This window comes from Malus sylvestris, chromosome 3, assembly GCF_916048215.2.
Source record: "Malus sylvestris chromosome 3, drMalSylv7.2, whole genome shotgun sequence".
In the NCBI taxonomy this organism is placed as follows: Eukaryota; Viridiplantae; Streptophyta; class Magnoliopsida; order Rosales; family Rosaceae; genus Malus; species Malus sylvestris.
In genome coordinates this window covers 23,924,959-23,952,297 of record NC_062262.1, presented here as the reverse complement: position 1 = coordinate 23,952,297, position 27,339 = coordinate 23,924,959, and the positions used below count along the sequence as shown (strand labels likewise).

General features: G+C 41.2%; 2 protein-coding genes and 1 long non-coding RNA gene across 3 annotated transcripts in view; 1 reads left to right on the top strand and 2 right to left on the bottom strand.

Moving 5' to 3' along the window:
• Nucleotides 1-27,339, bottom strand: part of LOC126614691 (probable LRR receptor-like serine/threonine-protein kinase At3g47570) — a 56,358-nt gene that overhangs the window by 10,659 nt on the left and 18,360 nt on the right. The gene's annotated exons all lie outside the window — the stretch shown is intronic.
• LOC126614712 (uncharacterized) lies at nucleotides 7,333-8,926 on the bottom strand. Its single transcript, XR_007620497.1, has 3 exons — nucleotides 8,730-8,926; nucleotides 7,719-7,829; nucleotides 7,333-7,581 (listed from the first exon to the last, which is right to left on the bottom strand). It is a non-coding gene; the product is annotated as an uncharacterized LOC126614712 (long non-coding RNA).
• Nucleotides 14,843-27,339, top strand: part of LOC126614698 (inactive beta-amylase 4, chloroplastic-like) — a 57,250-nt gene continuing 44,753 nt past the window's right edge. The window contains exons 1-2 of the mRNA XM_050282355.1: nucleotides 14,843-14,997; nucleotides 15,294-15,351. Coding sequence (XP_050138312.1) covers nucleotides 14,895-14,997; nucleotides 15,294-15,351 — 161 coding nt within the window. The 5' untranslated portion in view covers nucleotides 14,843-14,894. The remainder of the gene's footprint in view (nucleotides 14,998-15,293; nucleotides 15,352-27,339) is intronic.

The following is a 27,339-nucleotide window of genomic DNA, read 5'->3' as shown; positions in this document are numbered from 1 at the left end:
AGCTAAAACACTCTTTTAGTTGATCTACCAATAGCCTAATAGGATTAACTAAACCATTAGAGACTGCAATAATGAGAAAGTCTGAAGATTAAAGTTCAAGTTGAATGTCTTTGAACCCCTAGGTGTTGGAAACATTTTCAGTAAATTTGTTCAGGAAAATATAGAAACTCGTGATGCAATTCTATCGTCTGGGATAACACATATTTACCTAGAATCCAACCTTAAGCTAACATTTTTTCATAAGTTTATTCTTTTCGTTAACTACAATGGAATTTATAAAACAATTTTAGAAAAACTCGAGTCTAGATAATGGACTTTTGTTCCAGTTTAAAATTTTTTGACTTGTGTTCTAAGCAACATAATGTATTCACACTTCAATTGTCAAAGGCATCGCAATAATCCCCGACTGAAGATATTAAAAATCAGAACTTCTTCTCCAAGTTTTCATTCAGTTTATTTCACTTGTACATCAGAATTTTATTCAAAGAAGATTAAATAAAGAAAATAGCATGCCAAAGATTAAAACCCCTCAGTTCAAACTGCTAATGCACAGCTCTGTTTGGTTTTCTTCTCCAGAGACCAAACTGAGCGAGGAGTCAAGTTCTCCAGTGCACCATCAATCTCCTGTTGATAGGAGCATATTTATGCGACTTAGTTGGCTTGTTCTTGTGCATTTATGTCGTGTCTCTTTAGTTATTTTAGTGTTTAAAGTCTTTTTCGTGTGTTTTCAGATTTTAAGGACAAAGTAGGCAAGAAGATGCATTTTGGAGCAAAATGGAGCTTGGAATGCATGTAACATATTTGGAACCAAGGTTTGGACGAAATTGAAGAATTAAAGAGGCTAAGAATGTGAAGAATTAATGTACAAAGGATCAAGAATTCAGCCACAAAAGAACACCCACTCCTTGCCGTGTAACCACATAGCATTCCCTTTGGATTCCCATGCATGCTTAATCATCCTTGTCCCCTAAAATATTTCTGATTTCATGCCTCAATTCACTCAATTATCATACTCAATTGCTGCATACCTCTTGTTCCCTTCACCCATTCGATTTCACACAACTTTCACAACTATTCCATGCACCAATTGATGCTCCATCATCCACATTTGGGATCCAATGTTGTGTGCAACACATGTTGCTGCACCTTTGACTAATTTCTGAAACATTTCACCTCCCCTTTTTATTTCCATGCAATGAACACAATCATTCATGCTCCCTAGCTGAAATACCACTCCATTTTACCCTCCATACTTTGCATCATTGCTCCATTTTCATCCTTGGACCATTGCACACCACAAATTCACCCTCCTTGCTGTGCATTTTCCCCACTGCCCAATCTGATTCTCTAGGGTTTTTGGGGCCTATATATACATGTTTACACCCCTTGGCAAAGGGTTCACACTCTCATATTCACCATTCATCACAGAAATTCGTCCATACTCACCCTAGGCAGCAAAACACCCCAAAAAACACCATTCTAGTGCCCAGAAAATATCACAGCCACTCCACCTTCTTCCACCCTCTTTGCCGAAGTTCTCCACCACCCTTCCACCATCAAACACTCCTCTACACTCACCATAAACCTTTCTGCACCATAGAACTACCCAAAACCTGTCCACAAACCAATCTGCCACAAGCAAGGGAAATGAGGAATCTTGGATGCACTTGCTGCCAAGTTGGAGCATTCTAGGTGTTTTCTTTCTTTGGATTTTAATGTCTAATTCATGTAATCTTTGTTTTGCTTTAAGTATGATTGGCTAATTTCGTTTTGGCTAAGGGTGGATTCAAAACCATGATTATATATGTGAAATAAGTTGATTACTTTCAGTTATCGTTGTATAAGTCGTGAATACAATTTGCTTAACCGTTTGATTTAGAACTTATTCTTGTATGTTGGTTGAGAGTGCACGCTTAATTTGCATGCTTGAATTTGATGCTAGGATATAAGTTTGTTTCACCTAATCGTTATGAATTTATATTCGTAAGTAGTGAAGGTCGCTAGTCACGATCGTGTTAAGTAGATTCCTGGCAAGAGTATCATGCTTTTCATAGTTACGAATGCCTTGTCGATGCTTATGATTTCCAAAGAACGTAATGATTCTAACTTGTGTCTTTATCATGCTGTTCATATAAAGAACTTGTTGGGAATAATTTGTTTGCGATGCATATTCATCCAATTCAATGATTCTAAGGAAATCTGAAGGTTAATTTAAGTGGACCTAATTAACTTGGAGTGTCGAGATTCATAACTTATTAAATTGATAACTGAAAATTGATTTAGGTTGCATATATTTCATGTGTGGAGAAGAACCCCTTAGCCATTCCATCATCCATTGATTATTCATAACTTTGTGTTACAATCTGTTTCTATTACAATCTGTTTTCCTTGCAATCTGTCCATTTAGTTCATTTTCGTCCAAATCAATTCCCCATTTATTTTGAAGTCCTAGATTAGTTAGAGAGTGTGTTGGTTTATGTTTTTAAGTGTTTTGGTACAAGTTAAAACCCAAATTCGTCCAAATTGGTGCTTTGTGTTCAAAACTGCCCAGAAAGTGTTTTTAAGGCAGTTTTGAGTCTTTTAGTTGCTGTTTTGAGTTATTGGTTTATTTTAGTATTTTAATCGTGAGTTTTGCTTTCTTTGAGTCTAATCTAGTGTTTTAAACTTTGTTTTTACATTTCTAAGTCAGTTTTCAAGTGTTTAGCAATCCCTCCTAATCCCCGGTTTAGAACGATCCCTACTTACATACTTTGCTACAATTGATAAAAAGAGGGTTTAATTTTGTGTGTTAACTTATTTTTCACATCACCTGTTCAAGCAGCCATCACCACCTCACTCGCCACTCCGGCGAGGCACCACCTTGCCACCACCCTTATGTCTCACTCCCTCTCTACCACTCTCCCTATTTCCCTCACCTCTTTCTCTCGATACTGTGCTTGCTGCATAGAAACAGCAAGGCGACCACCGTCGCCATTTTTTCATGGCGAACTACGCCTTCATGAAACCATCACCATCAATCTCGCCACCTAGGCGAGTTTTACCATCAATCTCGCCACCCAACGTATGATCAGTAGTATCCTTATGGATTCCCAGTGACTTGGATATTTCAAGTCTCCAACCGAGAAGTTTTCCTCACTCGGGAAATTAAGGAAACACTACCTCAACCTACATGCTCCAGTCACAAAGCTTCAACATACAAGCTTCAACAAAAGAAAAATTCAAAGAACTTAGTGAAGAAGGCTTTGGTGTATTTAACACAATACGTTGAAATGAAGCAAAGCTTATTTATTGATATCTCCGATAAGTTACAAATATGTACATATACATGAGTCAAAATAAACAAACAAGAGGGAGGCTTCACAAAGGTTGCTTAGGAGAAGTCTCAGTAGTCGGTAGAGCCCCAGAAAGAGAAGGCACCGGAGGGGGATCATTCGGAGCCTCAGTACTGGACAGAACCCTAGAAGAATGAGGAATCAGAGGTTGATCATTTGGAGCTTCATTACGCGGTACAGCCCCAGAAGACGAAGGCAATAAATGCCTTTGGAACAAACCCACAAACCTCTGATGATCAAGTAAAACCTGACCATCAGATTCCTTCATCTGGTTAAGCTTCCTATTCATGTTTGTAGCATAGTCATGTGCGAGCTGGTGCAACTGTTTATTTTCATGCTTGAGTCCTCTAATCTCCTGTTTGAGACTCATCACTTCAGCTCCCAATGATTCAACTTGGCGGGTTCGAGCAAATAGGCGTTGGGCCATATTAGACACAGAACCTACACACTGAACACTGAGAGCCAGAGAATCCTTAACAGCCAACTCATCAGACCGTTTGGAAAGTAGTCTGTTATCTTTGGAAGTGAGAAGGTTCATGGCCACCACCGTAGCGGTCATATCATTCTTCATCACCGAATCCCCAACGGTAAGAGGACCAGTAGGGGATAAGAACGATGGGCGCCATATGTTGTCTGGAGAAGGTGTGGCTACCTCTTCAACAAGGTTCAAGTCAAAACGATGGTCGGAGGGGCCAGACATTTTCAAAGGTGTTGAAGAGAGAAGAGGTCGGACAAATCAAGATCTTAGAAGTGCAAGAAGGGAGCTTCTACTGGTGGAGATTCAAGTGTGCTTTGGAACTTAATGCCAGACTCTATAAAAATCTGCACTCGACGGAGCTTCAGAAATCGAAGAGGCGTTTGCTTTCTCAAAAGCTGGGCTGCTTAGAGACCACGAGGGTCGATCTCAGAAATCGAAGAGGCGTTTGCTTTCTCAAAAGCTGGGCTACTCAAAGACCACGAAGGTCGATCTCAGAAATCGAAGAGGCACTTACTTTCTCAAAAGCTGGGCTGCTCAGAGACCATGAGGGCCGATCTCAGAAATCGAAGAGGCACCTGCTTTTTCAGCCTTGTCAGCACCTGTCATATGCACACTCAGCTTTGCGAAAATTACGGGCATTCTGTCGAAAATTTTTGGTGAAGTAGAAAGCATGTGAATCTTATTGTTCAATCATCCACTTTCCACACGCAACATCAGCTCATGGGTACCATATATAACTTTGCCAAAGATCTCTGAAAAAGTTTAGACACGTGAAGCTTGCAGCTCCCACTACATCGCTATGACCAAGAAGGGTAAAAGAATAGCAAAGAAACAGCACTAAAAAAGTTTAGACACATAAATTTTGAAGGTCTAGCTACCATATTATTACCTACAAGGGTAAAGGAACAACACGATTGCTGGATAATTGGAAAGTCCCTATGTGTCAACCTCTGTGCTCCGTGTCAAGGTAGACTAGCAAACATGCCCAACCTTTACTCACATTCGAGAAAACACTCCCAACAAGATTGCTTGCTCCAAAATCGAAGAGGCACCACCATCCGAATCTCGAGAGCCAGACTCCCAACATGATTACTTTCTCAAAAATCGAAGAGACACCGCTCTCCGAATCTCGAGAGTCAGACTCCCAGCAGGATTGCTTTCTCAAAAATCGAAGAGGCACCGTTCTCCGAATCTCGAGAGCCAGATCCCCGACATGATTGCTTGTTCGAAAACCGAAGAGGCACCGCTTTCTCAACTTCGAGAGCCATATCTCCTTAGATAAAGCTTGTCTGTAATCTTCACACGCAACATCAGCTTTCCAGATACCATAGACCACTTTTTCAAAGTGTTCTGACAGAGTTAAAACACGTGAAGCTGGCAGCTCCCACTACCTGCTATGACTAAGCAGGGTAAAGAAATACCATTACTACTTGTTGTGAGGGAAACTCCTATATATGTTGACCTCCACCCTCAACGGACAGGCAGACCTGCAAAAATGCTCAACCCTTCCTCATATCTGAGAGGGCACTCCCAACGAAGCCTCTCGAAATACTCAGCTTTCTTTCCTCCAGATAATACCTCTGCAAACAAGCTACACCAGAGGAAGAATATCTCATATCATTAGGGTTAAAAGCAAGAGTATCTCATATCATGCTTTTTCCCAGTCTTTTCCTTTGACCTTGTTCTTACCTGCAAGACAAGGAGAAAGAGAGCAATCAGTCAACACTTGGAATTAAGCTTCCAGTTAGGAACTGATTGCCTGGAACCCCTTACCTACTTACTTACCTGGCATTGCTCTCGAGTACTCATCTTTAACATCTTATGCTTCCAGAGAAGATACCACATTTGCCTGAGGAACAGATAGGGCAAGTGAGAAGGATACAAGGAAGCATGTGGAGACAAGCGTAACAGAACATGTGCCGATACATCCACTACTTTGTCAACAGCAAAAGTATCCCATATCAGCAAGGTCAAACGTACTCTAGATTTGATGGACTTGTTTTAACCCTCAAATTCTTCAGTCGGCCTTATACTCTGGAGGGAAACTAGAAAACCCTCCAGCCCAGTTCAAGAATAAGCATGTGGAAAGTTACTTCTTCAAAAGCAAAAGTATCTCATATCATCTCTTCTCCTTTTTCTTCTCTTTATCCTTCATGCTGCCTGCAAGATAGGGAGAATGAGAACAACCAGTCGGAACTCGAAATCAAACTTCTGATATGGGACTGATTGCTTGGAGTTCTGATTGCTTACCTTGTCTGTCACCTCTTTCAGCAGATCTCCTAGCTCGGCGACTTGGGGGACTCCTACTACATGGTTTGTATTGCGCTTGACCAAGCTTGAAACTACAAGTAAGCTTCAAGTGAAATTGATACATTACCTTGTGCATCTCCACTAGTTAAAGATACCACCCCTGGATGGAGGAAGAGTACTTCCAGAGAAGATGACACATCTACCTATGAGACAGATAAGGCAAGTGAAAACGATACCACACTTCGGTACTTAGAAGTTTCGTGATTACGAGATCATTCTCCTACAATATTTCCTAATGTCATTTGTACTAAATCATTCACTTGTACTCACTAAAGGAGAGCTTGAACCTACGTACTTGTGTAAACCCTTCACAATTAATGAGAACTATTCTATTCCGTGGACGTAGCCAATCTTGGTGAACTACGTACATCTTGTGTTTGCTTTCCTGTCTTTATCCATTTACATACTTATCTACACTAATGACCGGAGCAATCTAGCGAAGATCATAAACTTAATACTTTCTGTTGTACCAAAGTCCTCACTGATTTTGTGCATCAACAATCCTTAAGTTCTTACCTTTTTGCGTTGGTAATGGATGAGTTAACATGACATATTCAAGATGATATTCCTTGGTGTATTCTTTTCGCAAACGATATAGTGTTGATAGATGAAACTCAGGAAGGGGTAAATGCGAAGCTTAACCTTTGGAAAGAAGTGTTGGAATCTAAAGGTCTTCGTCTAAGCCGATCAAAGACAGAATATATGGAGTGCAAGTTCAGTGCAAATGGAGGCCAAAATGAGTTAGGGGTGAGGATCGGAGATCAGGAAATACCAAAGAGCGACCGTTTTCGCTACCTAGGATCTATCTTGCAAAAGAACGGAGAATTAGATGGAAATCTCAACCATAGAATACAAGCTGGATGGATGAAGTGGAAGAGTGCATCCGGCGTGTTGTGTGACCGTCGTAGGCCACTGAAGCTCAAGGAAAATTTTTATAGGAGGATAAGGCCGGCGATGCTGTATAGCACAGAATGTTGGGCGGTGAAGCATCAACACGTACACAAAATGGGTGTAGCGGAGATGAGGATGCTTCGTTAGATGTGTGGGCACACAAGAAAGGATAAGATTAGGAATGAGGATATCCGAGGTAAAGTAAGAGTAGCCGAAATTTAAGGAAAGATGAGAGAAAATCAGTTACGGTGGTTTAGACATGTGCGAAGAAGGCCTACTGACGCTCCGGTTCGAAGATGTGACTACGGGACAGAGGTTTAGGGCCGAAGGGGTAGAGGAAGACTTAGGAAAACTTTGGAAGATACCCTAAGAAAAGACTTAGAGTACTTGGATCTAACGGAAAACATGACACAAAACCGATCGCAATGGCGTTCTAGGATTCATATAGCCGACCCCACTTAGTGGGAAAAGACTTTGTTGTTGTTGTTGATCCGTTAGCTTATGCACATGGGACAAAAGCAGCTCAATTGTTTCACACTTCTCCTTGTTTCGCCTTATCAACTCAGCTTACTGCTGCATATTTTGTCAATGAGTTCCGAGATCTTTTCATGCAACATTTTATCTTTTTCAACCACATTAACATTAGATTCTACATCATGATCAATATTCTCTTTTTCCATATATTCTTCAAAACTACACAAACTAACCTTTTTTAGGACAGACCAGCATTTGCTTGTTTTGATGGCTCTGAATTTTGTTTCCGTTTTCTCTTTTGTGGTGGTCTGATCAAGATGCACTCCAAAAACTAATTTGAGTGCCTACACAGATGAACATCGCATAAAAAAAAAATCAAAATAAAAAATCAAAAACAGCAGCAGAGATAAAAAAAATGACAATAATTCTAAAAAAAATTAAATTAAAAGCTTAAGAATAACTTACAGGAAGCTCTGTGAGTTAATTTTTTAGGCGAAAAAAAATTCTATTAATGCATTCTCATACATAAAATTTCTTTAAATACTGATTTCATGCAATCCAGAAGCTAAGTGCTTAAATAAAAAAAAAAATCTTTAACCCAGATACTCCTATATTGCAGTGCAGCAAAGTTTTTCTTGAACCCTGACGAATATCACTCTAAAATTAACCCAAATATATCTCAGAGATTGCAGAGATTCAGACAATCAATAATGAGACATCCGGAATGTTCTTTATTCGTTTGTCCTCCATACTCTACCCTAATCTTCTTAGGATTTTAGTTAAACAACTTGCTCCTGTAACAGCTATATTAAAGCATAAATATTCATGAACACTCATCACCAATAGCAAAAAGGCACAAAGTATTTTTACAGAAATCTAAAGATCCCTTTTGTGTCCCAAACCCAGGTCTATCCTCTCTTTGCCTTCCTCCTTCAGGGCATAATTAGAGATACCCACCACCAGTATAACCAAAAAAATTGCAGTGAGATTTTAAAATACGAACTTTTATTGATATTGCAATGAAATATGACAAAATGTAGAAAAAAATGTTATTTTGGTAAGCAAATAGACAGTGGAATAACAAAAGAAGCCGAACCCAGAAAAATTAAAAACACAGAATCACAGTAGAAGAAGCAAACCCAAGAAAATACAAAAAATAAAACAAAGGGTGCAACTCTTATGGGCGGGTGAATGAGTGGACAATAAAAAAAGTGCAAACTTTGAGTTCAAAACAAACCTCGTACCGTTTGAAATTTGAGACTTGGAGTCGCCCACGGGAAGGGTTTTATGAGAAGATAGTATTAGGCGTGCTGAAGTTAGTTTATCCTTTTAGTTGTAAATTCACATCTAATATTAGTTGAACACAAATTTCAGCAAATACACAGAAGAAATAGCAAGAATTAATTTCAGAAATGGGTAAAAATTAAATTAAAAATAGAAAACAAAGGGCCGAAAAGTTGCATACCTAAACACCATTTCATATCTTTTTATCCTTTTCGAGTACCGATTGATTCCAGAGAGAGGGAGAGAGGAGGAGGGACACGACGAGGGGGAGATGAGGGAGAGGAAGGCGAGAGGAGGAAAATGACGGAGGCGATTTAATGTCTATAATTCTATCAGTCAATCGGTTTCTTCTATAAATGTGTGGCCCTATGCTTTGTTTATTATATTTATAATATTATACAATTCTAATTACTTTACTCTAAAGAAGGAAATCGAATTGCACTGTGTTAGGACCAAGGTATTAAATATCGATGATATCAGAAATATCGGTAGTCCAAGAACACGGAAATTTCGATGGAAATATCGAGATATTATCAATATCGATATCGATTTCGATGGAAATATCGGGATATTTTCTGAGGAGCCAGGTTCGCGTCTGCAGCTTAGGACGGACCGTGAGGAGAAAAGGGGGACCGGGCAACCTTGGAGGTAGCCAATCTGCCAAGCGAGGAAGTTGGGATGATACACTTCCCAACTTGCTCGACGACCCTCACAGCCGAGAGGTAGGTCGCGGGCAAGCACTAAAGACCTCTAGGATTGACGAAGGTCAGCATCTTCGTCCGTGCCCCACGCTGATGTAGAAAGCTTGATCGACGAAGGATATTCTCGACAACGACAGATTAAGAACTCGTCATTAAAGAGATCGTCAAGAGCGAAAAAGTATCTGAACACTTCTTCGGCTTGGTGAGGGGGAATTGGCCGAAAAGCCAGCTGAGGGCTGAGTGCTTCCTTAGGCAAGAAATTAGCAATCGTCGGTCGAAGATGAGCAAAGTAAACCTGTAGCCAGAGTTATAAGACCCATAGGGGACCATTCTGCTGCGGATCAACCTTATCTAGGGTCGTTTCGGCCAAGCAGCGAAGGAGATGGGCGAGAATGGCCGGGCTGAGTGCCAGAGTGTGACCGCTAGCTAGGGCTTCGGCCACTGGCATATTCTCGACCAGACACTTATTAGATTTGATACAACAGATAAATTTGTTGTACCAATAGAAGAGGAAAGCCTCGTGTTCTCCTTCTCGCAGGGCCTTTTCTCCTCGGCCGGCAAAATGGAGATAGAGGGTGTTATAGTTGAAGAAGTTCTTGTGAAGCTTGTGATCCTCTTCTTTCGAGGGTGTTTGGCCTTCATCGTTTAGTGTCTCCAGGGCCCGTTTGTCGAATAGCGCCTTCAAGTTAAGGTTCGATGGGTACCTAGAGAGGGCAGCTTCGATTGGGATTCCAGTTGGGGAAGTCCCCAAGATGGCAGTAAGATCAAGGATGGTGGGGCCAATGGGGCCGAGAGGGAGGACCATAGTGTTGGTGACCGAACACCAGAAACATAAGGCCGCTAGGAGGAGTTCCTTGTCCAGGATGATATCCATAGATGAGAGGTGAATGGCGTCGTAGATGCCTAGGGCTTTCCATTGCTCGCCGAAGAGCTTTTCCATTCGTACAACCCAGGCTGCCCAGGTTATAATGGTCGAGGGCCAAGAGCCTTGAGGCCTTGCCACATCCCACTTCGACCATTCGAACCCTTGTAGCAAGGATGATAGGCAGTGCTCCTGTGATGGTTGACGGTACTGCCGCTTTAAAGAGAGGACCCAAGATTTGATGAGGGGTGCTCATGTCACTTTCAAACCGTATGGTTTTGATCGAACTTCGATCAATAATTTTCTGACATTGGTCACATTCCTTGGAAAGCTTGGAGATAAAGGAAGCCATTGTAAGGGGGTTAAAAATGCGACACGAAAGGAGTTTTTCTGGGTTAGGAGATGTGAAGACGAAGATCTGGAAGGAGGAGATGCACTGGAGAGCGAGGGAAGAAATTTCAGAGAATTTGAAAGCATGAAGTACAAATGAGAGAATTTCGGTATTTATAGAATTGTGAAAGGAAGAGCAATCGTTCAAAATTCAAAGTGAAGGGTAAAATCGACTGAAGAATTCGCTAATCATTATGAACATTCAGAGAATCCAGTTGAGAAGACCGAGGGTTTCATGTTTTGGGGGGCGCGCGATTGCGTGTGGCGGCGAGATTTATGGCGAAAGATGTTTTGACGTTTGTACGATGATGAATGGCTCGCGGATTGAGGTGGCATGGTTATGTTCAGCAACAAGGTCATGATGGCATGACGGTTCAGGGAGCTGCACGCCTTAGGCGTCATTATTAGGGATTGGCCGTGTTAAGGGATGCCACGTGGTGTATTGGTCAGCAGGATCAAGATCGTGCAATCGTGCTCAATAAATGGGCCTTGGAAATAGAGTATTTGGGTTCTGAGTATTAGATTCGCTTCTTCAAAGTCGGAACTCGACCAAAGAATTCAGGTCGAGGACCTCAGAAGCGAGGGGGCAATGTTTGGGCCCAAAATATCAGTTTGGGCCGAGTATAGAATCATTCTCGGCCCGGAAGGCCTTACGACAAGGGTACCATGGATCGTTTAGTTCGTGGGCCTCCAAACCTAGGTCGGTTAGGTCATGCTGCAAGACAAGTCGAGTCCTGTCGCAATAAGGAGTCTCGGCAAGATTAATAACCCGGAAGTGAATCCAGCTCAATAAAGGACTAGGTTCACAATTATAGTGAAAATAGGACTGGTCGAGTTGATGTTTGATCAGGAGAAGAAGACCTAGTCTGAGTAGCGTTTTAACTCGACCTTAAAGGTATCCAGTGCTATAAATAGAGGAGGATGTGCATCATTCAAGCCCTCTCCAATTCAACACACAACTGCCCTACGCAAACTCTCTCAACAACTCTTGAGATTTTTTATTTTCTCTTTTCGCTGACACATCTTCTGTTGGCATCAACAGCACTGTGAAAGCAACCGGTGATATCTTAAGTTGGCATAGATAGCTCTGTCGCCGTAGAATTAGCCGATCTCGCAGCATCTTCCGTTGGCATCAACAGCACTGCGGTGAGGACGGTTGGTTACCTATCCAAGTCTCGGTCGAGAAGGATTCCTGAATCCTTATTGATTGAGGTCATCTCATTAGCCTTCTCGGCGAAGTGAGGTGTTACAGTTTACTGAGCTCGGCGCATTGTATGCCGAGTTATTTTATGATTGGATACTCTCAAGTGGGATTTAGAGTTCGGCATTCAGACGGCCGAACCACGTTCACTATTAAGACTTATATTGGCTTTGAGTATTTGTGCCCTTACACTTTGGTGTCGATTCGGCGTGAGTTTACTCTGACGAATAACATCACTGTGTTCGAATCCGACGACGGCGATTCGTGAACTTCGTAAGAATAGTAGCCTTGTCTTCAGGTTCGAGAACCCAAGAGGCCGAGACGCGTTCCTTCCTCGGCCGCAATCGCAAGACGCAGCGCACCCAACGCAACATCAACAAATTTACTCATCGGCCGAGCTCGGCCGACGAGTTGGCACGCCCCGCATTCACCGAAGGACGTAGTTAGCTTATAGATTACTCGGCCTGCGCGCCACATAGGCTTGGTAGTTTTTAGGGTCAACAACTACAGTGCGTAATTGAATTTGAGGAAGAGCTTGGTGTGGTGATCAAAATTTTGGAATGGTTTTCAGTATTCAGGCATAAATGGTGAATTAGATGGTCCATATCCGTATGGATTTTCAGAACAAAAACAACTGAAAAAGGCAAACACAAAAGCAGATTCCTCCCCAAGAATTTGGCAACTTCATCCTCCTCTTGCAGCTCCTTGTATTTGCATTTCTCCACAAAACCCATTACTGAGTCTCAGTTTCACTCAAGTGTTCCTTTAGTTGCATTTACAAGTTTTCAAAGTCTTCGATGTTGTATTTTTGTAAACCTTTAACACATTGGTGAATGCAAGATTAATTAGCTGTGGTTATGAGTTGAATGTGGTGATATATTGTATGAATAATGAGTGAACTTAATGATACATGTATGCATAGAGACAATTTTCGTGTCAAACCGAATGTTTAGGAACAAGTGATTGATCAAGTATATATAGAAGGAATTCATGTTTGTAGAAAGTGTAAGTTGTACCAAGAAATCAGTTTGGAATATCAAAGGGTTCGTTCAATTAAGTCGTTGTGTGAGAGCTCTATGCAACCCTTGGGATGTTAATCTCTAGAATTTTGTTAATATGCTGCTTTTGCCCTACTTTTTCACGTGTTTCCCTTTGCTTTCACATGAATATACAAATTTCCAACATTTTTGCTGATATTTCTTCTCTTTTTAAGTGAATTGTTAATTTCTTGTATGTGTAAGAATATGAACCTTCTAGTCGTATAAATTGGATTTTCCTCTTTGTAATCCTCTTCATAATTTGACATTTTTCGTCAGGCAAATTCCGTTGAAATGAGTTCAAAACTTGCAAAACTTGGGGTGGCAGCTGTGCTCGCTTATGGTCTGTTTGATGCGGTTGAATATACCGCCTTTCTTGTCCTTGCATTTCTCGGGTACGAGAAAAGTATAGGGAAAAATCCAGTAGCTCATTATGTAACAAATGCTCAATTCTCTTTTGCACTCTTTTATGGATTTCATTTGGATGGGAATGGTTAGGTGACATTACTTGTTACACTAGAAAATGTCTGGCTTTGGTATAAAAGCTTAACTGCGAAAAGGCATCTGAAAGGTTTCGTTTAGCTACTAAGAAAGTTGGGGAGGGGTCAAATGTCTTAGGTTGAGAGTACATATAAAAGGGTGTTAGGTTTACATAATGAGTTGTTTTTTTTTTTTTTTTAAGCTTATGTTGAGAGTGCAGATGACTACATACACATTGAGAATTTGGCTTATGTCTTTGTGTCCGATGAGGGAAATTTTTTTTTTAATTTTTTTAATTTTATTTATTGGTGGTTACGAAGAGTAAGAAGTAACGAGATGGAAATCGATCAAATTTCAGATTTTTGCACTTTGCTTGTTCTTATAAGAAGGAAATCAATCAGTTGTTCCAGTTTTATCTTCCAACTCTCTACTTTCCAATTGTATTTTGGTGTCATTCCATTTTAATCTTAGTTCCATTAAAATGAAGACATTTGAAGAACCTAACGTAAAACATCCGTACAAGAAAAACGCAGCTTAGCAACGCCAAGAAAATCATCTACGAGAGTTGATCCAATCCAAGCAGGTTGCATATGGGGTTATTGAAGACAAAGTTGCCGAGATCCATATTAAAACTCCAATTTGGCAACTGATGGGCAACACAATTAAGCTCCCTGAAAACATGCTTCATGCTTAGCTCAGCTCACATCTAACAATTGACTCATCGAAGTTTTGCATCTACTCACAATTGTATCAAGTATCAAGAGGATAATAGCTATCAACCATATTTTGTTAGAACAATGTGACAACAAACACCTCTATCAATATGATCTTCTTGTTCCAAATTGGCAGAGAACTTCACCCGCACCAATCTTGAACCATCAACATTAAGCTTATACCAATGAATATCAGGAGGTTCCCAAGTAGTGGGAGTAGACTTCCATTAGGTTTATGGGGGAGAACCAACTCAAGCTTTCACCCAGTTCTCAACGTTTTGCGTGTTTACTAACAAGCATAAAATCTGAAGGGCCAGTTGATTCGTAACTCAATACTTGAAAATTAGGAATCAAATCAAATGTTTATTTTTTATTGATAACATATTTGCGAATTTGGTTTATAATTTTGGTTACCTGATATTATCCTAATGGAAATATCTTTTGACAACTAAAAAGTACATACAAAGATAATTTTGGGTGGTGATATCCACACACATCTTTTTTACCTTTCACACACCTCTATTATTTCCTGGCTATCGATCAATTGAAATAATCAAATGACATAAATTAATAAGTAATGTGTGAGAACTAGAAATAAGTGTGTGAAGGGTCACAAAAATAAACAGATACCCAAAATTAACACAACACACAGAGTCAGTCAGTACATTTCAGTTGCAAATGAAAATTACAAACAGTGGGATTTCCTCTCTATCGCTGAGAGATTCTCTGTGATGGGGGACAATGGGCGAGTCGTCTGCAAATGCACAACAGCAAGGAGGAGCTTCTTCTGCTTCAGAGAATTCAGTTTTGACGACAAGCCCAACCGCCGAAACAGTATTCTCAGGTTTATCTCACACAATTACGGTTTTTTTCCGTTTTCTTTTGAGTTGCACTGTCTGTTTGGTTCCTGAGAAAACGCAGGAAAATTTATAAATTTTTTGAGCTTCTGTAGAGTTTACTGAAGTGAATACTTGACTAGGTTCAGTTGGGTTGCTGAGAAATTCAAAACAATGAAATTTAAACACGAATGCTTTTAATCGATTTGACGAGAAGTTTTTGAGCTAGTTTATTGCTTTTGAATGTTGAAATTGGATCGTATAAATGTGTTTGTGTGATAATTAGATGATTTGTTGCTTGCAGTACGGATGCACGAGAGAATTCGAGGTCCTCGATATTGCCGTCGTCCAAGGATTAGGAAGTAAGTTTTATTATGACTTTATGTTGATGAGGCTATGATGCAATTTCATTCTTAATTTAATGGGTAAATTACATCTCAGGTTTGAGGTCGATTTCAATTCCTTAAAACATTTTAAAAATATTTTAATTTCTGACATTTACTTATTATTTTTTTTCAATTTCATACATCTCTTAAAAAAGGACAAGGATTGTCTGCCCTCCTGTTTTCCATGCCCTTCCATACCCTCTTGTTTGTGTGGTCACGGTTAAGACACGTCAACATTTTATATTACTATTCATTTTTGTCTTATTATCTTTATAAAAAAATAATATAAAATGTTAACGTGGCTTAACCGTGACCACACAAAATAAGAGGGCAGACAATCCTTGTCCCTTAAAAAAAACCATTAAGTGATGACGTGGTGATGATGTGGCTGTCAAATTTATACCATTTATCCTATTAAAAAAAAATCACCCTTCTTCTTCCTCGAGCACACCCCATCCCACCCCACCCGCAACCCCCCAGAAACCATCTTCCCGCCCCCCGGAGACCCACCTCCCTCTCCTCCAGTCTCTTCACCTGCCCTCCCATCCACGATCCCCATTTTCACCGCCTTCTCTGCCTTTACCTCATCCCCCTCAACATCACGTCCCTCCAACCCCCGCCTCACTCAAATGGTCATCGCCTTCAAGCCGGTGGTCGTCACGCTCCTCTTGCTCCCAATTTCGACGATCGTCGCGGTCCAAGGCCACGCCGCCGCAGCCGGCTTCTTGTTCGCCCAGAACCACGATTACTTCCTGATGAGGCGCGCGACAGAGGCGTGTTGTACATGAGCGAGATCGATTTGGGGCTACCGTTCCCGGACTACTTCATGGCGGCGTTACTGTCGAAAATCGGGTCTGTTCGTGGCTAGAATTTCGGTTGGGGATGTTTCCTAGCGGACAAGCACACAACTCCCCGAGAGGTTGGTGCCGGTTGATGCTTTCTGTCGGGCTTCTGCTCACTGGCGGGCTTGTCGGGCAAGGCTTGTCGAGCAAGGCTGAAAGAGAAGGACAGAGTTAACTTTGAAATATGCCTTTGTGAGGCCTTAGGTATAGGCTTTGAGGCTCACAATCAAGATTAACTTTTAGGTGCTCAGGCGTGCCACTGCCATCTTTAGCATGGCAGATGTAAACCAGATGTTAAGTTTTAGTTGTATATATACCCAAGAGGCCGTGTTAGTTATGACAGGTGCCTTTGTGGGGCCTTAGGTGTAGGCCTTGAGGCTCTCAGTCAATAACTAATCCAGTACTCGAACATATAATGCTTGTTTCATTGATTGCAAAAGTGTTATGACTATTATACTTATAATTACCCGAGCCCGAAGAGCAGAATGAATCCAAATAGGTGCCTTTGTAGGGCCTTAGATATAGGCCTTGAGGCTTCCCATCAGAATTCCTTCTATACTCAAACGTTTTACAATAATCATAATATAACAGAAATAAAACTAAGAAATAGGTCGATTACTTGCGCCCCAAGTAACTTCGGACTTCTTGTTTATCAAGGACTGTCATGGATGGGTTAAGTCCACATAAGGTTCTTTTTTATGCCTTGAGACCACGAACTTTTGAATGATCAATCTTACATGCCCGAGAGCTTAGAACTTATATCTGATTTAAACTGTGAAGACAGATTCCAATTGGATTCAAGAACTGAGGAGTTTTTTAATCATCAACTTGCTAGAAATAACTTGGATACAACTGGAAGTATACAACATATTACTAGACTAATGAAGGAAAAGACAAAAACAAAGAGGGTCGGGCAAGGCTGATCGTCTTGCAACTTCCTATCTTTATGGTTTATCAAGGGATTTAAGAGCTTAGAAAGAGGGGTAGGGAGATGAGTTTACAGAAGGAAATTGGTACTACAGCAAGATTTAGACAAGGTAGCAGAGCTATTACAAAGGTTTCTAGTGAGGGGTTATCCCGAAAGGGATGAAAGTTTGGGCTAACTACAGCTTTGTTGAAGGCAAATCTGGTTTGAGCAGAATTTGTGCTTGTATTTGTTTGTTTGTTTGAGTGTCCTTATCTCTGATTTCTCTTTCTTCTTTTATAGACAATTTAGCTTGGCCCCCTGTAGCATTAATCTTGCCCGAATGCAGCTTGAAGGGCAATGACTCATCAGTTTTTTACTTGTACTGCCACTGTAAAGTGCTTTTGGGCTGATTAGCTGGCTGGTCTACACCACTTGGTCTCTAGGTAGGTGAGCAAGCGGTTTAAATGATCTGCACCTAGTCGGGAAAAGCCCTTTTCTGCCTTCTGGGCTTTGGCTGAGCTCCGGGCTCCTTTCCTCCTTTTGGGCCAACTCCCTTTTGAGCCCAAAGTTCAAGTTTTAACCCAAATAATGCCCCCTTCAATTAATATTCAGGCTGCAATCTCAGGCGCCAATATTGATTGAATAGACGCATGTCTGTACACCTCCTCTCGGAACTTGTGTTTTCTACAGGACGAATGCAATCTTGCATCTCTTGCTCTTCTCATGACCTTTGAGCTATCCTCTGAGGTTTCTATAAATTCAGACTCGAAATTGCTCATGTCCAGTCAACAGATCCTCTTCAGCCTTCTCTTTTATCACCCTCAGACGTTTCTGCCTTCTCAGTTTTCTTCTAAAACTGGAAAATGGGTTCGTTCGAATTCAATTGGGGTTTCCTAAAACTCCATTTTCGTGAGAAAAAGGATTTTCATCAAATAACTACTATCTCCAACACCTTTGGTCAAACACCCCGCTATCCCCAACACCTTTGGTCAGGAGGTTTCCTCCTAAAGGCTTGCCTTCCTGCTCGTTGCTATGATAAGTCGGGCTTCAGCATCATATATGGTGATGACTCTATTTGAGGATCCTCTACCAAGCTCATCTTAGCCGCACAACTCGATCACCTGATCGGATTCTATCCATAAAGATATTGGAAAACCAGCTGAGACATCGTTGCATCCAGAAGGAATCGAACATAGCACATCAGAACTGAATCTGTTGTAAATTTCACCAATTTGTCGAAATGAAATGAACATTATTTTAGCAACCCTTTTGTCTTTCTGTCTTCTTGAATAATTGATGAACAAACACTACACTTTGTATCCCGAAGTCTTCTTTATCTTACATCCTCTTCAATATAACAATCTCTAACATCCCATAATGTAGGACAATATTTTTTCAAGAATTTAACATTAATGGGATGTTTCTGCCAATTTCCTCTGAGGTCCGCCAAGTAGTATCCTCCATTGCCTAATACTTGACTAATCATGAAAGGACCTTCCCATGTCGGGCTCCATTTTCCAAAGCTCCTAAGCTGAGCTCCTAGAGGGAGGACTGTCTTCCACACTAAATCTCCTTCCTTGAAAGACTTTATCTTTATCTTTTTGTTATAAGCTCGGGCAACAGCTTTCTTTCCTTCCTGAATCTGGTTCAAGGCTTCAATTCGGGCTACATCTAAGTCTTCAATCCCTTGACACATGGCTTCAATATACTCTTCACTGTGTAACCCAAACTGATTTTGAATTCTGACAGAACTTACATTGATCTCCATGGGAAGCGCTGCATCTTGCCCGAAAGTTAAAGCATAAGGAGTTGTCCTTGTTCCTGCCATCTTAGAAGTTTGGTATGCCCACAAAGTATTCCCCAGCTTTTCGTGCCACTTTTTCAAATTATCTGTCACCATTCTTTTGATAATGTTTACCAAAATCTTGTTGCTGGATTCTGCCTGGCCATTTGACTGTGGGTAGTAAGGACTAGACTAAATCATCTTTATTTTGTATTTGCTTGCAAACTCTTCAACTTCTTTTGAAATAAAAGATGGCCCACGATCCGTTACTATAGTTTCAGGCACCCCAAATATGTACAGAATCTTGGTCTCAATAAAATTCTTGACTGTAGCTGAGGTTATGGATTTTACGGCCGAGGCCTCTACCTATTTGGTGAAGTAATCCGTTGCTACAATTATGAAAGTGTGCCCCTTACTAGAAGCTGGATAGATCTGCCCGATGAAGTCCATTGCCCATCCTCTGAAGGGCCAAGGCTTGACCACTGGATTTAAAGGCACTGAAGGCACATGTTAGAGGGGTCCGTGCCTTTGACATTCTTCACAGCCTCGGGCATAGGACTTGCAATCTTTTTCCATGTCGGGCCAGAAATACCCATACCTTCTAAGCAACCACCTCATCTTCGTTCCAGCTTGATGTGCTCCGCATACTCCTTCATGTACTTCAGCCATCACTTTCATGGATTCCTCTTGGCCTAAGCATTTCAATAGTAACCCTTCTAGAGTTTTCCTTAGCAGGTTCTTCGCCCATAAGACATACTTGGTTGCTTGCTGTCTATTCTTCTTGCTTGTGGGTGAAGAGGGATCCTTTAAATGATGAATGATGGGCGACCTCCAATCTTCTATCTCAGTTTCTAGAACCATTACATCCAGACTAAATCCTCTTTCCAGGATAGAAGGAAGGTTTCTTCTTTGAATCTCGACATCTACCCTATATTTTTTTTCCTGTATTGGTACGCCTGAGGCTAATTGCGCCATCTCGTTGGCCGCTAGGTTGGATCCCCTGGGAACATGATTAACTGATATCTCAGAATCCTAATAACTCAGCAATTGCGTGGCCGCCAAGTAATACCCCACCATGGTGATATGTCTGCACTTGAACTCCCCATTTAGCTGGTTTATTACTAACTCTGAATCACCAAAGACCTCTACCTCCACTGCCCCCAGATCCATCAAGATTTCCAAACCAATTATTAAAGCTTCATACTCTGCCCGATTATTGGTGTTCCCTTGGTAATCTAGGAGAAATGAGTAATGATAAACCCCTTGAGGGTTCACAATTACAATCCCAGCTCCAGAAGCCTTCTGAGTGTAAGAACCATCAAAATACAGCTTCCAAGGAGTAATCCAAAGGCCAGTCACTCTTTTTATCTCTTGTTGGACCCACTCCTCTTTGCCCGAGACATCTTTGCTTGGCGAGATCCAAACACTAGTAACTTCCAGGGTTCCCGGGATATTGATTATCTTATCTTGAGACTCTTGATGCTCCGCCAAGAAGTCGGCAATTGCTTGGCCTTTGACTGCCCTTTGGGGTACATATTGAAAGCTGAACTCTGATAATGCTAGAATCCACTTCCCAATCCTTCATGTTAGCATTGGTTTCGACAACATATACTTTATCACATCTGTCTTGGTGATGATATGCACGCGACAAGGTAACATGTAATGCCTCAGCTTACTGGCAGTAAAATACAGAGCTAAGCACAATCTTTCTACTGGGGAATATCTTGTTTCTACCTCGGTCAGAATTCTACTGAGGTAGTACACCGCCTGCTCTTTGCCACCTTCATTGTTTTGAGCTAACAAACTCCCGATTGATTTCTCTGAAGCAGAGATATATAGCTTTAAGGGTTTTCCCCTTTGAGGTGGTACCAACACTGGTGGAGAAGTCAAATAGGCTTTGATACTGTCAAAAGCCTTTTGGTGTGGTGGTCCCTACTCGAAATTTTCTTTATCCTTCAGTCTTAACAAATGAGTCAGCGGTTGGATCTTGCCTGCTAAATTGGAAATGAATCTTCTTAAGAAATTAATTTTGCTTAGCAGCCTCTGGAGTTGCACTTTGTTGGTGGGTGAAAGCGACTCCATTATTGCCCGAGATTTGTTCTTGTCCACTTCTACACCTCTTTGATGAACCAGGAATCCCAAGAAATTGCCTGCTCTTACCCCAAACGCGCACTTCTTTGGATTCATCTTCAGTTTGTGGATCCTCATTCTTGTCAATGCTTACCTGAGGTCTATCAGATGCTGCTATTCTGTTTTGGATTTCACCACGATGTCATCGATGTACACCTCCATGTTCTGGCCAATCAAATCATGAAAGATAAGACTTTGTGTTTTGCTACTGCATCTATGGATAGATCAGCCATGGGCATGGGATACTCATCTTTTGGTGTAGCGCCATTAATATTTCTGTAATCAACACAACATCGTACTGCTTTTGTTATGGCTTTTAAAAAGGGTACAATGTTGGCTAACCACTCTACATATTTGGCTGGCCTAATAAATCCAGCTTTTACTAGCCTTTCAATTTCTTCTTTGACCTTCTCTTCTATCTCCTTTGACATCCTTCGTGGTGCTTGCTTAACAGGTTTATATCCCTCATTGATGGGCATTCTGTGTTCCACCAAGGTTGAATCTAAACCTGGCATCTCAGTATAATGCCAAGCAAAACAATTTTTAAATTCTTGGAAAAGACAGATAATCTTTGCCCGATCATTAGTCTCTAATAAACTACTGATTTGTATTGGTCTTGGATCTTCCTCTGTCCCTAGATCAATAACTTCCAAAGGATCCTGAACTTCTGGTAGTGGTTTATCAGGTTCTACACACAAAAATTTGACTAACTCCGGGCTCTCGGGCAAGTCGTCTGGCCCATCCAGGTCATATATACACTCGGCCATTCGTATGGCCATCTCCAACTCTTCTCCACAAAGCTCTTTTCTGCTTTTATCCTGATTGGTCGGAGTTCCTAGCTGTCATTCCAGCTCTTCTTTGTCTAAGAGTTCCCTTTCTTGCTTTCTTCCTTTCCCATATACCAACAATCTTTTAATCAGGGACCTGACTGCCATTACCTGATCTTTTCTTTTTTGTTCTGTCATTGATGGGGTAGGGGTGTCGGGATGATGCATGGTCTATCCCACTCCTCTCTAGTAAGGAGCATTCATTATTCTAAAAGTTTTTGGGCCGTCACCTTGGTAGGGCGGCCGTTCTCATCTGCTCCTGAATATTTCACAATTCCTACGTTGGGATTGTAGAAACTTGCTTCCGCAACATTGGCTGTGGGGAGAAATGGCCATGATTCGGCCTCTACCATCTCCCAAAAGTCTAGTCCCTCTGTGTCTGCCTCATGATAAACAACCACTTGTTGATGTAGAGTGAAGGGTATGGCAAGACTTTGGTGGATCCAATCCCTTCCAAGTAAGGCTCCATAGGTGGAAGTGCAATCTACCACAAAGAATGCCAACATGATTTGTTTGGACCCCAAATCAACTTCTAAGGGCAATATCCCATAAGTTTTGGTGATAGCGCTCGAGAAGCTCGAAACCGTGAGGTCCGTAGGAATAAGATCTTCTGTGTTTCTCCCCATTTTTTTCATTTGCTTGGCTGGTAGTACGTTAACAGCCGTTCCTCCATCAATTAAAATCCTTTTGAAGGGCACCCCCTCCAAATGAGCTGTAACATATATTGGCTTAAGATGATTGGCAAGCAAAATGTTTGGGCGGTTGAACACCATTTTATCTATATAGATCCTTAAAGGACCATCCTTGGATGCTTCAGATGATTCAATTTTTCCCGACTCTCCTTCTTCAGCTACCTCAACACTGACATGGGCCATCATTGGCTCAGTTGTCACATAGTCACCTTCCATAGTGGCGGGCTGGTTGGGTCTGGCACCAAACATGGCGGATAGCACATACGCCATGTTGATATGAAAATTGCTAGGCTCTGGCAGTTCTTATTTCTTGCTCCCGATCTGGTCCATGAACTCATCTAACCAAGCCATCGCATCTTCTGGAAGCAATGGTTTTGGTGCCCCCTCTTGTTGATTCATGCCCGAATACGGTGTTTGCTTTGGAACTTCACCGAAAGGATCCACTAATGATAGGCTATCTTCCATCTGGGAGTTGGCACCATGATCATATCTTCTTGAGCTCTCCTCAAGATCCTATATTTCCCAGGGTGTAGGCTTTGCAGTACATGGTTTCCCTCGCCCTCTATTTTGCTATTAGTCTTCTCCACCTCTTTTTTACTCCTCCAGCAGAACTGACTACTCCCCCCAGATGACGTTTTTTCCAACTTTTGATTCTTGGATGCTTTGGACGTCGCAGGGGTCTTTAAAGAGTTCATGTAGGCTTTGTGTTGCCTCTGGACCCTTCTGACCATGGAGGCTCCCATTTGTTTAACGGGCTGTCCATTTTTCACAACCACATACCATTTTCGCTCGAGGCGGGCAGGGTTATCTTTCTTGATAGGATTTATTATCCTATCATTCCTCTTGACTTCTCTTCCCATATGGCCGTATTGAGAATGCTCTATACCCCTCTCTTTTGGCTTTTTGGCATCCTTAACTTCTGCCTCCTCAAAAACTTCATGATTACGAAATATCTCTAATAAAGCTCTAGGTTGGGAATCGCCTCCTAACCGCTGAAAACCACTTCGGGAAGTATCTCTTCCTGTAGTTCGTCTAACTTTCTCACGGGCCTCCTTTCTTTCTTCTTCTTCCTTCCTCCTAATTAGCTCGTGATCCATGAGGACTCCTGCTGGTGGTATTTCAAGCTCACACTCGCATTGGCATTTATTGCACAGAACCATCCCTTTGATTATGGCTGCTTTTTGATGTTCGGGCAATTTGATCACCCCTTTTGTGGATTTGTCAGCCAGTCTTCCTTCTTCTATTTCCCTTGTGACCTTTTCTTTCCCCTTCTCAGCCTATGCCATACTGGGGCCTCTGAGAAGGGATCTGCAGGTTTGTCCACCACTGCTTCCTCTGGCTAGCTGGTTTTAAGTCTATCTCTTTCCCTATCATCTTTTTTCCCAAGTTGAGGTAAAGATATAGGAATAGTTGGTCTTATAACCAGGTCTGCTTCTCTTCTGCAGCCTGCGGAGGCGTTCTCCAATCTTTGCAACATTTGCAACAAGGTAGTTTGCAAATCTTCTGGCAGTTTTGACATATTTCTTTGATCAAATGGATCCCACCGGGCGTGCGAAAACTATGTTCGTGGCTAGAATTTCCGTTGGGGATGTTTCCTAGCGGACGAGCACACAACTCCCTTGTTGGAAGTATGCCCACAAAGCCACTCATTTGATGTAATAGCTTTTGGAATACTTATTGTATTAAACTTTTATATGTTTAATGAAGGGCAAAGCTTATTGTTAATCACTATTTATTGTATCATGTGTTTAAGCAATAAGGGAATCCAAGGAATGTATTTGTTCTAAGAGATAAGTGATCTAATGAGTTAGATTATCGAGACCTTTCTCTTATGTTCATTCCTAAAACGTTCCTAGCCATAGGATTGCCAATTGGGCATTGACAATCCGCTAAGGTTAGTATGTGTTATGTTGACTCAAACGTGAGTATGAACTAGTCTCAAGTCATTTGGTGTTGGACACTGAGACAAACACATAGGTGCTCGAAAAGGTAATCGAGTACACTGAACGTCGATCATAAGAGAGTTCGAACATACATGTCATGTATGAACTCTAAAGTTGCAATATGCAAAGTAGTCCTTTGACCTGAGGCATCATAGATGTCTAATGGTTAGGTCCTTGATCTTTGATCATGTCAATGGCATTCCTTCGGATTGTCCACGGCATTGTTGGGGTCAAGCTATCTAGTCATGTAGGCATATGAATGCACAACAAGGGATCTCTAACCTTCCATGGTGGAAGGAGAATACTCTAAGATATGATTCTAAAGTCTTTGGCCAAAGCATATGAATATGACTTAGGAAGTTTGTTCCAAATCATATTCAAAGGAATCATATAGGAAAGTATCACATTGGATAGTAGACATGAAACAAACTATCACTTAAACAATGTGATTAAGAGTATTGTATTAGAGAAGGACCGTATTGCATTGTAGTTGTAACTGGATAGGTTCTCCAACCAATTCTACTTAGCTTGGGTAACCATGATATGCTGCTAGGTGTCACTCATGGTTTGTGGAAGCCCTGAAGATTAGCAAACACTAATCTTAAGGGAGAATTGAAATGTGGTTTCAATTCACAATCGATCGTTAAGAGTAACATCGCCCACTGCCTCGCTAATTGGAACCTAATGGATCGCACACCACATAAGGATGTTAGTGAAGAAATTATATGAAATGGATAAGCAATTAAATGGTTTAATTGAAGAATGGTCAAGATTAATTAATTGGTTAATTAATTATACGAAAGGTTCGTATTGGGCTTATATGTTGGTTTTGGGTTTCGGGGCCCAAAAGTGTTTTGGTCCACAAGGCCCATTATGTTTAAGTTGTATGACAACTAAAACAAAATGGGCAAATTAGCCCAATAACAAGGAGAGGCCGGCCATTAGGGTGAATGGGCAAGCTTGCTTAATTACAAGTTTGCCACTCACCAAAGAAAATGTTATAAAAGGAACTTTATAGCAATTTTCTCATTAGGATTTTCTAATAGAAATTGGGTGAAACATTTTCTCTCTTTTTCTACATAGAGGCCGGCCACTTAGAGGATTTTTACTAGCATCTAAAATCTCTCTAAGTCATCCATATCATCTTCACAATATACAACCTTGGTGAAGAGACTTAGAGACATCAAGCTTTTGATGTTTTTGGAGAACAAATCCTTTTTTCCTCTAATCATCAAAGGAGCACTAAAGGGAGGAAAACACAAGGAGGATTCAAGGAGCTTGGAGGTGACTTGAAGGCCCTCCACTTGGGTGAATCCCTTGTGTAAACAAGGATGAGCTTCAAGGGTAAAGAATCTCAAAATCTTTACTTCTCTTTAATTTTGTTAAAGAGTTTATTTTGGTTCACCATATACTAGGCTTTGAAAGTCATGGGTTTTATGAATTGTTTTTGGATGCATGCCTACTTTAAAGTGTTGATAGCTTGCATGTGTATTCAAATGTTCATACTTGTTCTTAGCTAGGACAAAATTTTTCCTTCATCCCTGAGAGGTTGGCGCTGGTTGATGCTTTCTGTCAGGCTTCTGCTCACTGGCGGGCTTGTCGGGCAAGGCTGAAAGAGAAGGACAAAGTTAACTTTGAAAGGTGCCTTTGTGGGGCCTTAGGTATAGGCCTTGAGGCTCACAATCAAGATTAACTTTTAGGTGCTCAGGCGTGCCACTGCCATCTTTAGCATGGCAGATGTAAAACAGATGCTGAGTTTTAGTTGTATATATACCCGAGAGGCCGTGTTAGTTATGACAGGTGCCTTTGTGGGGCCTTAGGTGTAGGCCTTGAGGCTCTCAGTCAATAACTAATCCAGTACTCGAACATATAATGCTTGTTTCATTGATTGCAGAAGTGTTATGACTATTATACTTTTAATTACCCGAGCCCGAAGAGCAGAATGAATCCAAATAGGTACCTTTGTAGGGCCTTAGATATAGGTTTTGAGGCTTCCCATCAGAATTCTTTCTATACTCAAACGTTCTACGATAATCATAATATAACAGAAATAAAACTAAGAAATAGGTCGATTACTTACGCCCCAAGTAACTTCGGACTTCTTGTTTATCAAGGACTATCATGGATGGGTTAAGTCCACATAAGGTTCTTTTTTATGCCTTGAGACCAAGGACTTTTAAATGATCAATCTTACATGCCCGAGAGCTTAGAACTTAGATCTGATTTAAACTGTGAAGACAGATTCCAATCGGATTCAAGAACTGAAGAGTTTTTTAATCATCAACTTGCTAGAAATAACTTGGATACAACTGGAAGTATACAACATATTACTAGACTAATGAAGGAAAAGACAAAAACAAAGAGGGTCGGGCAAGGCTGATCGTCTTGCAACTTCCTATCTTTGTGGTTTATCAAAGGGTTTGAGAGCTTAGAAAGAGGGGTAGGGAGATGAGTTTACAGAAGGAAATCGATACTACAACAAGGTTTAGACAAGGTAGCAGAGCTATTACAAAGGTTTCTGGTGAGGGTTGATCCCAAAAGGGATGAAGGTTTGGGCTGACTATAGCTTCGTTGAAGGCAAATCTGGTTTGAGCAGAGTTTGTGCTTGTATTTGTCTGTTTATTTGAGTATCCTTGATTTCTCTTTCTTCTTTTATAGACAATTTAGCTTGGCCTCCTGTAGCATTAATCTTGCCCGAATGCAGCTTGAAGGGCAATGACTCATCAGCTTTTTACTTGTACTACCACTGTAAAGTGTTTTTGGGCTGATTAGCTGGCTGGTCTACATCACTTGGTCTCTAGGTAGGTGAGCAAGTGGTTCAAATGATCTGCACCTAGAAA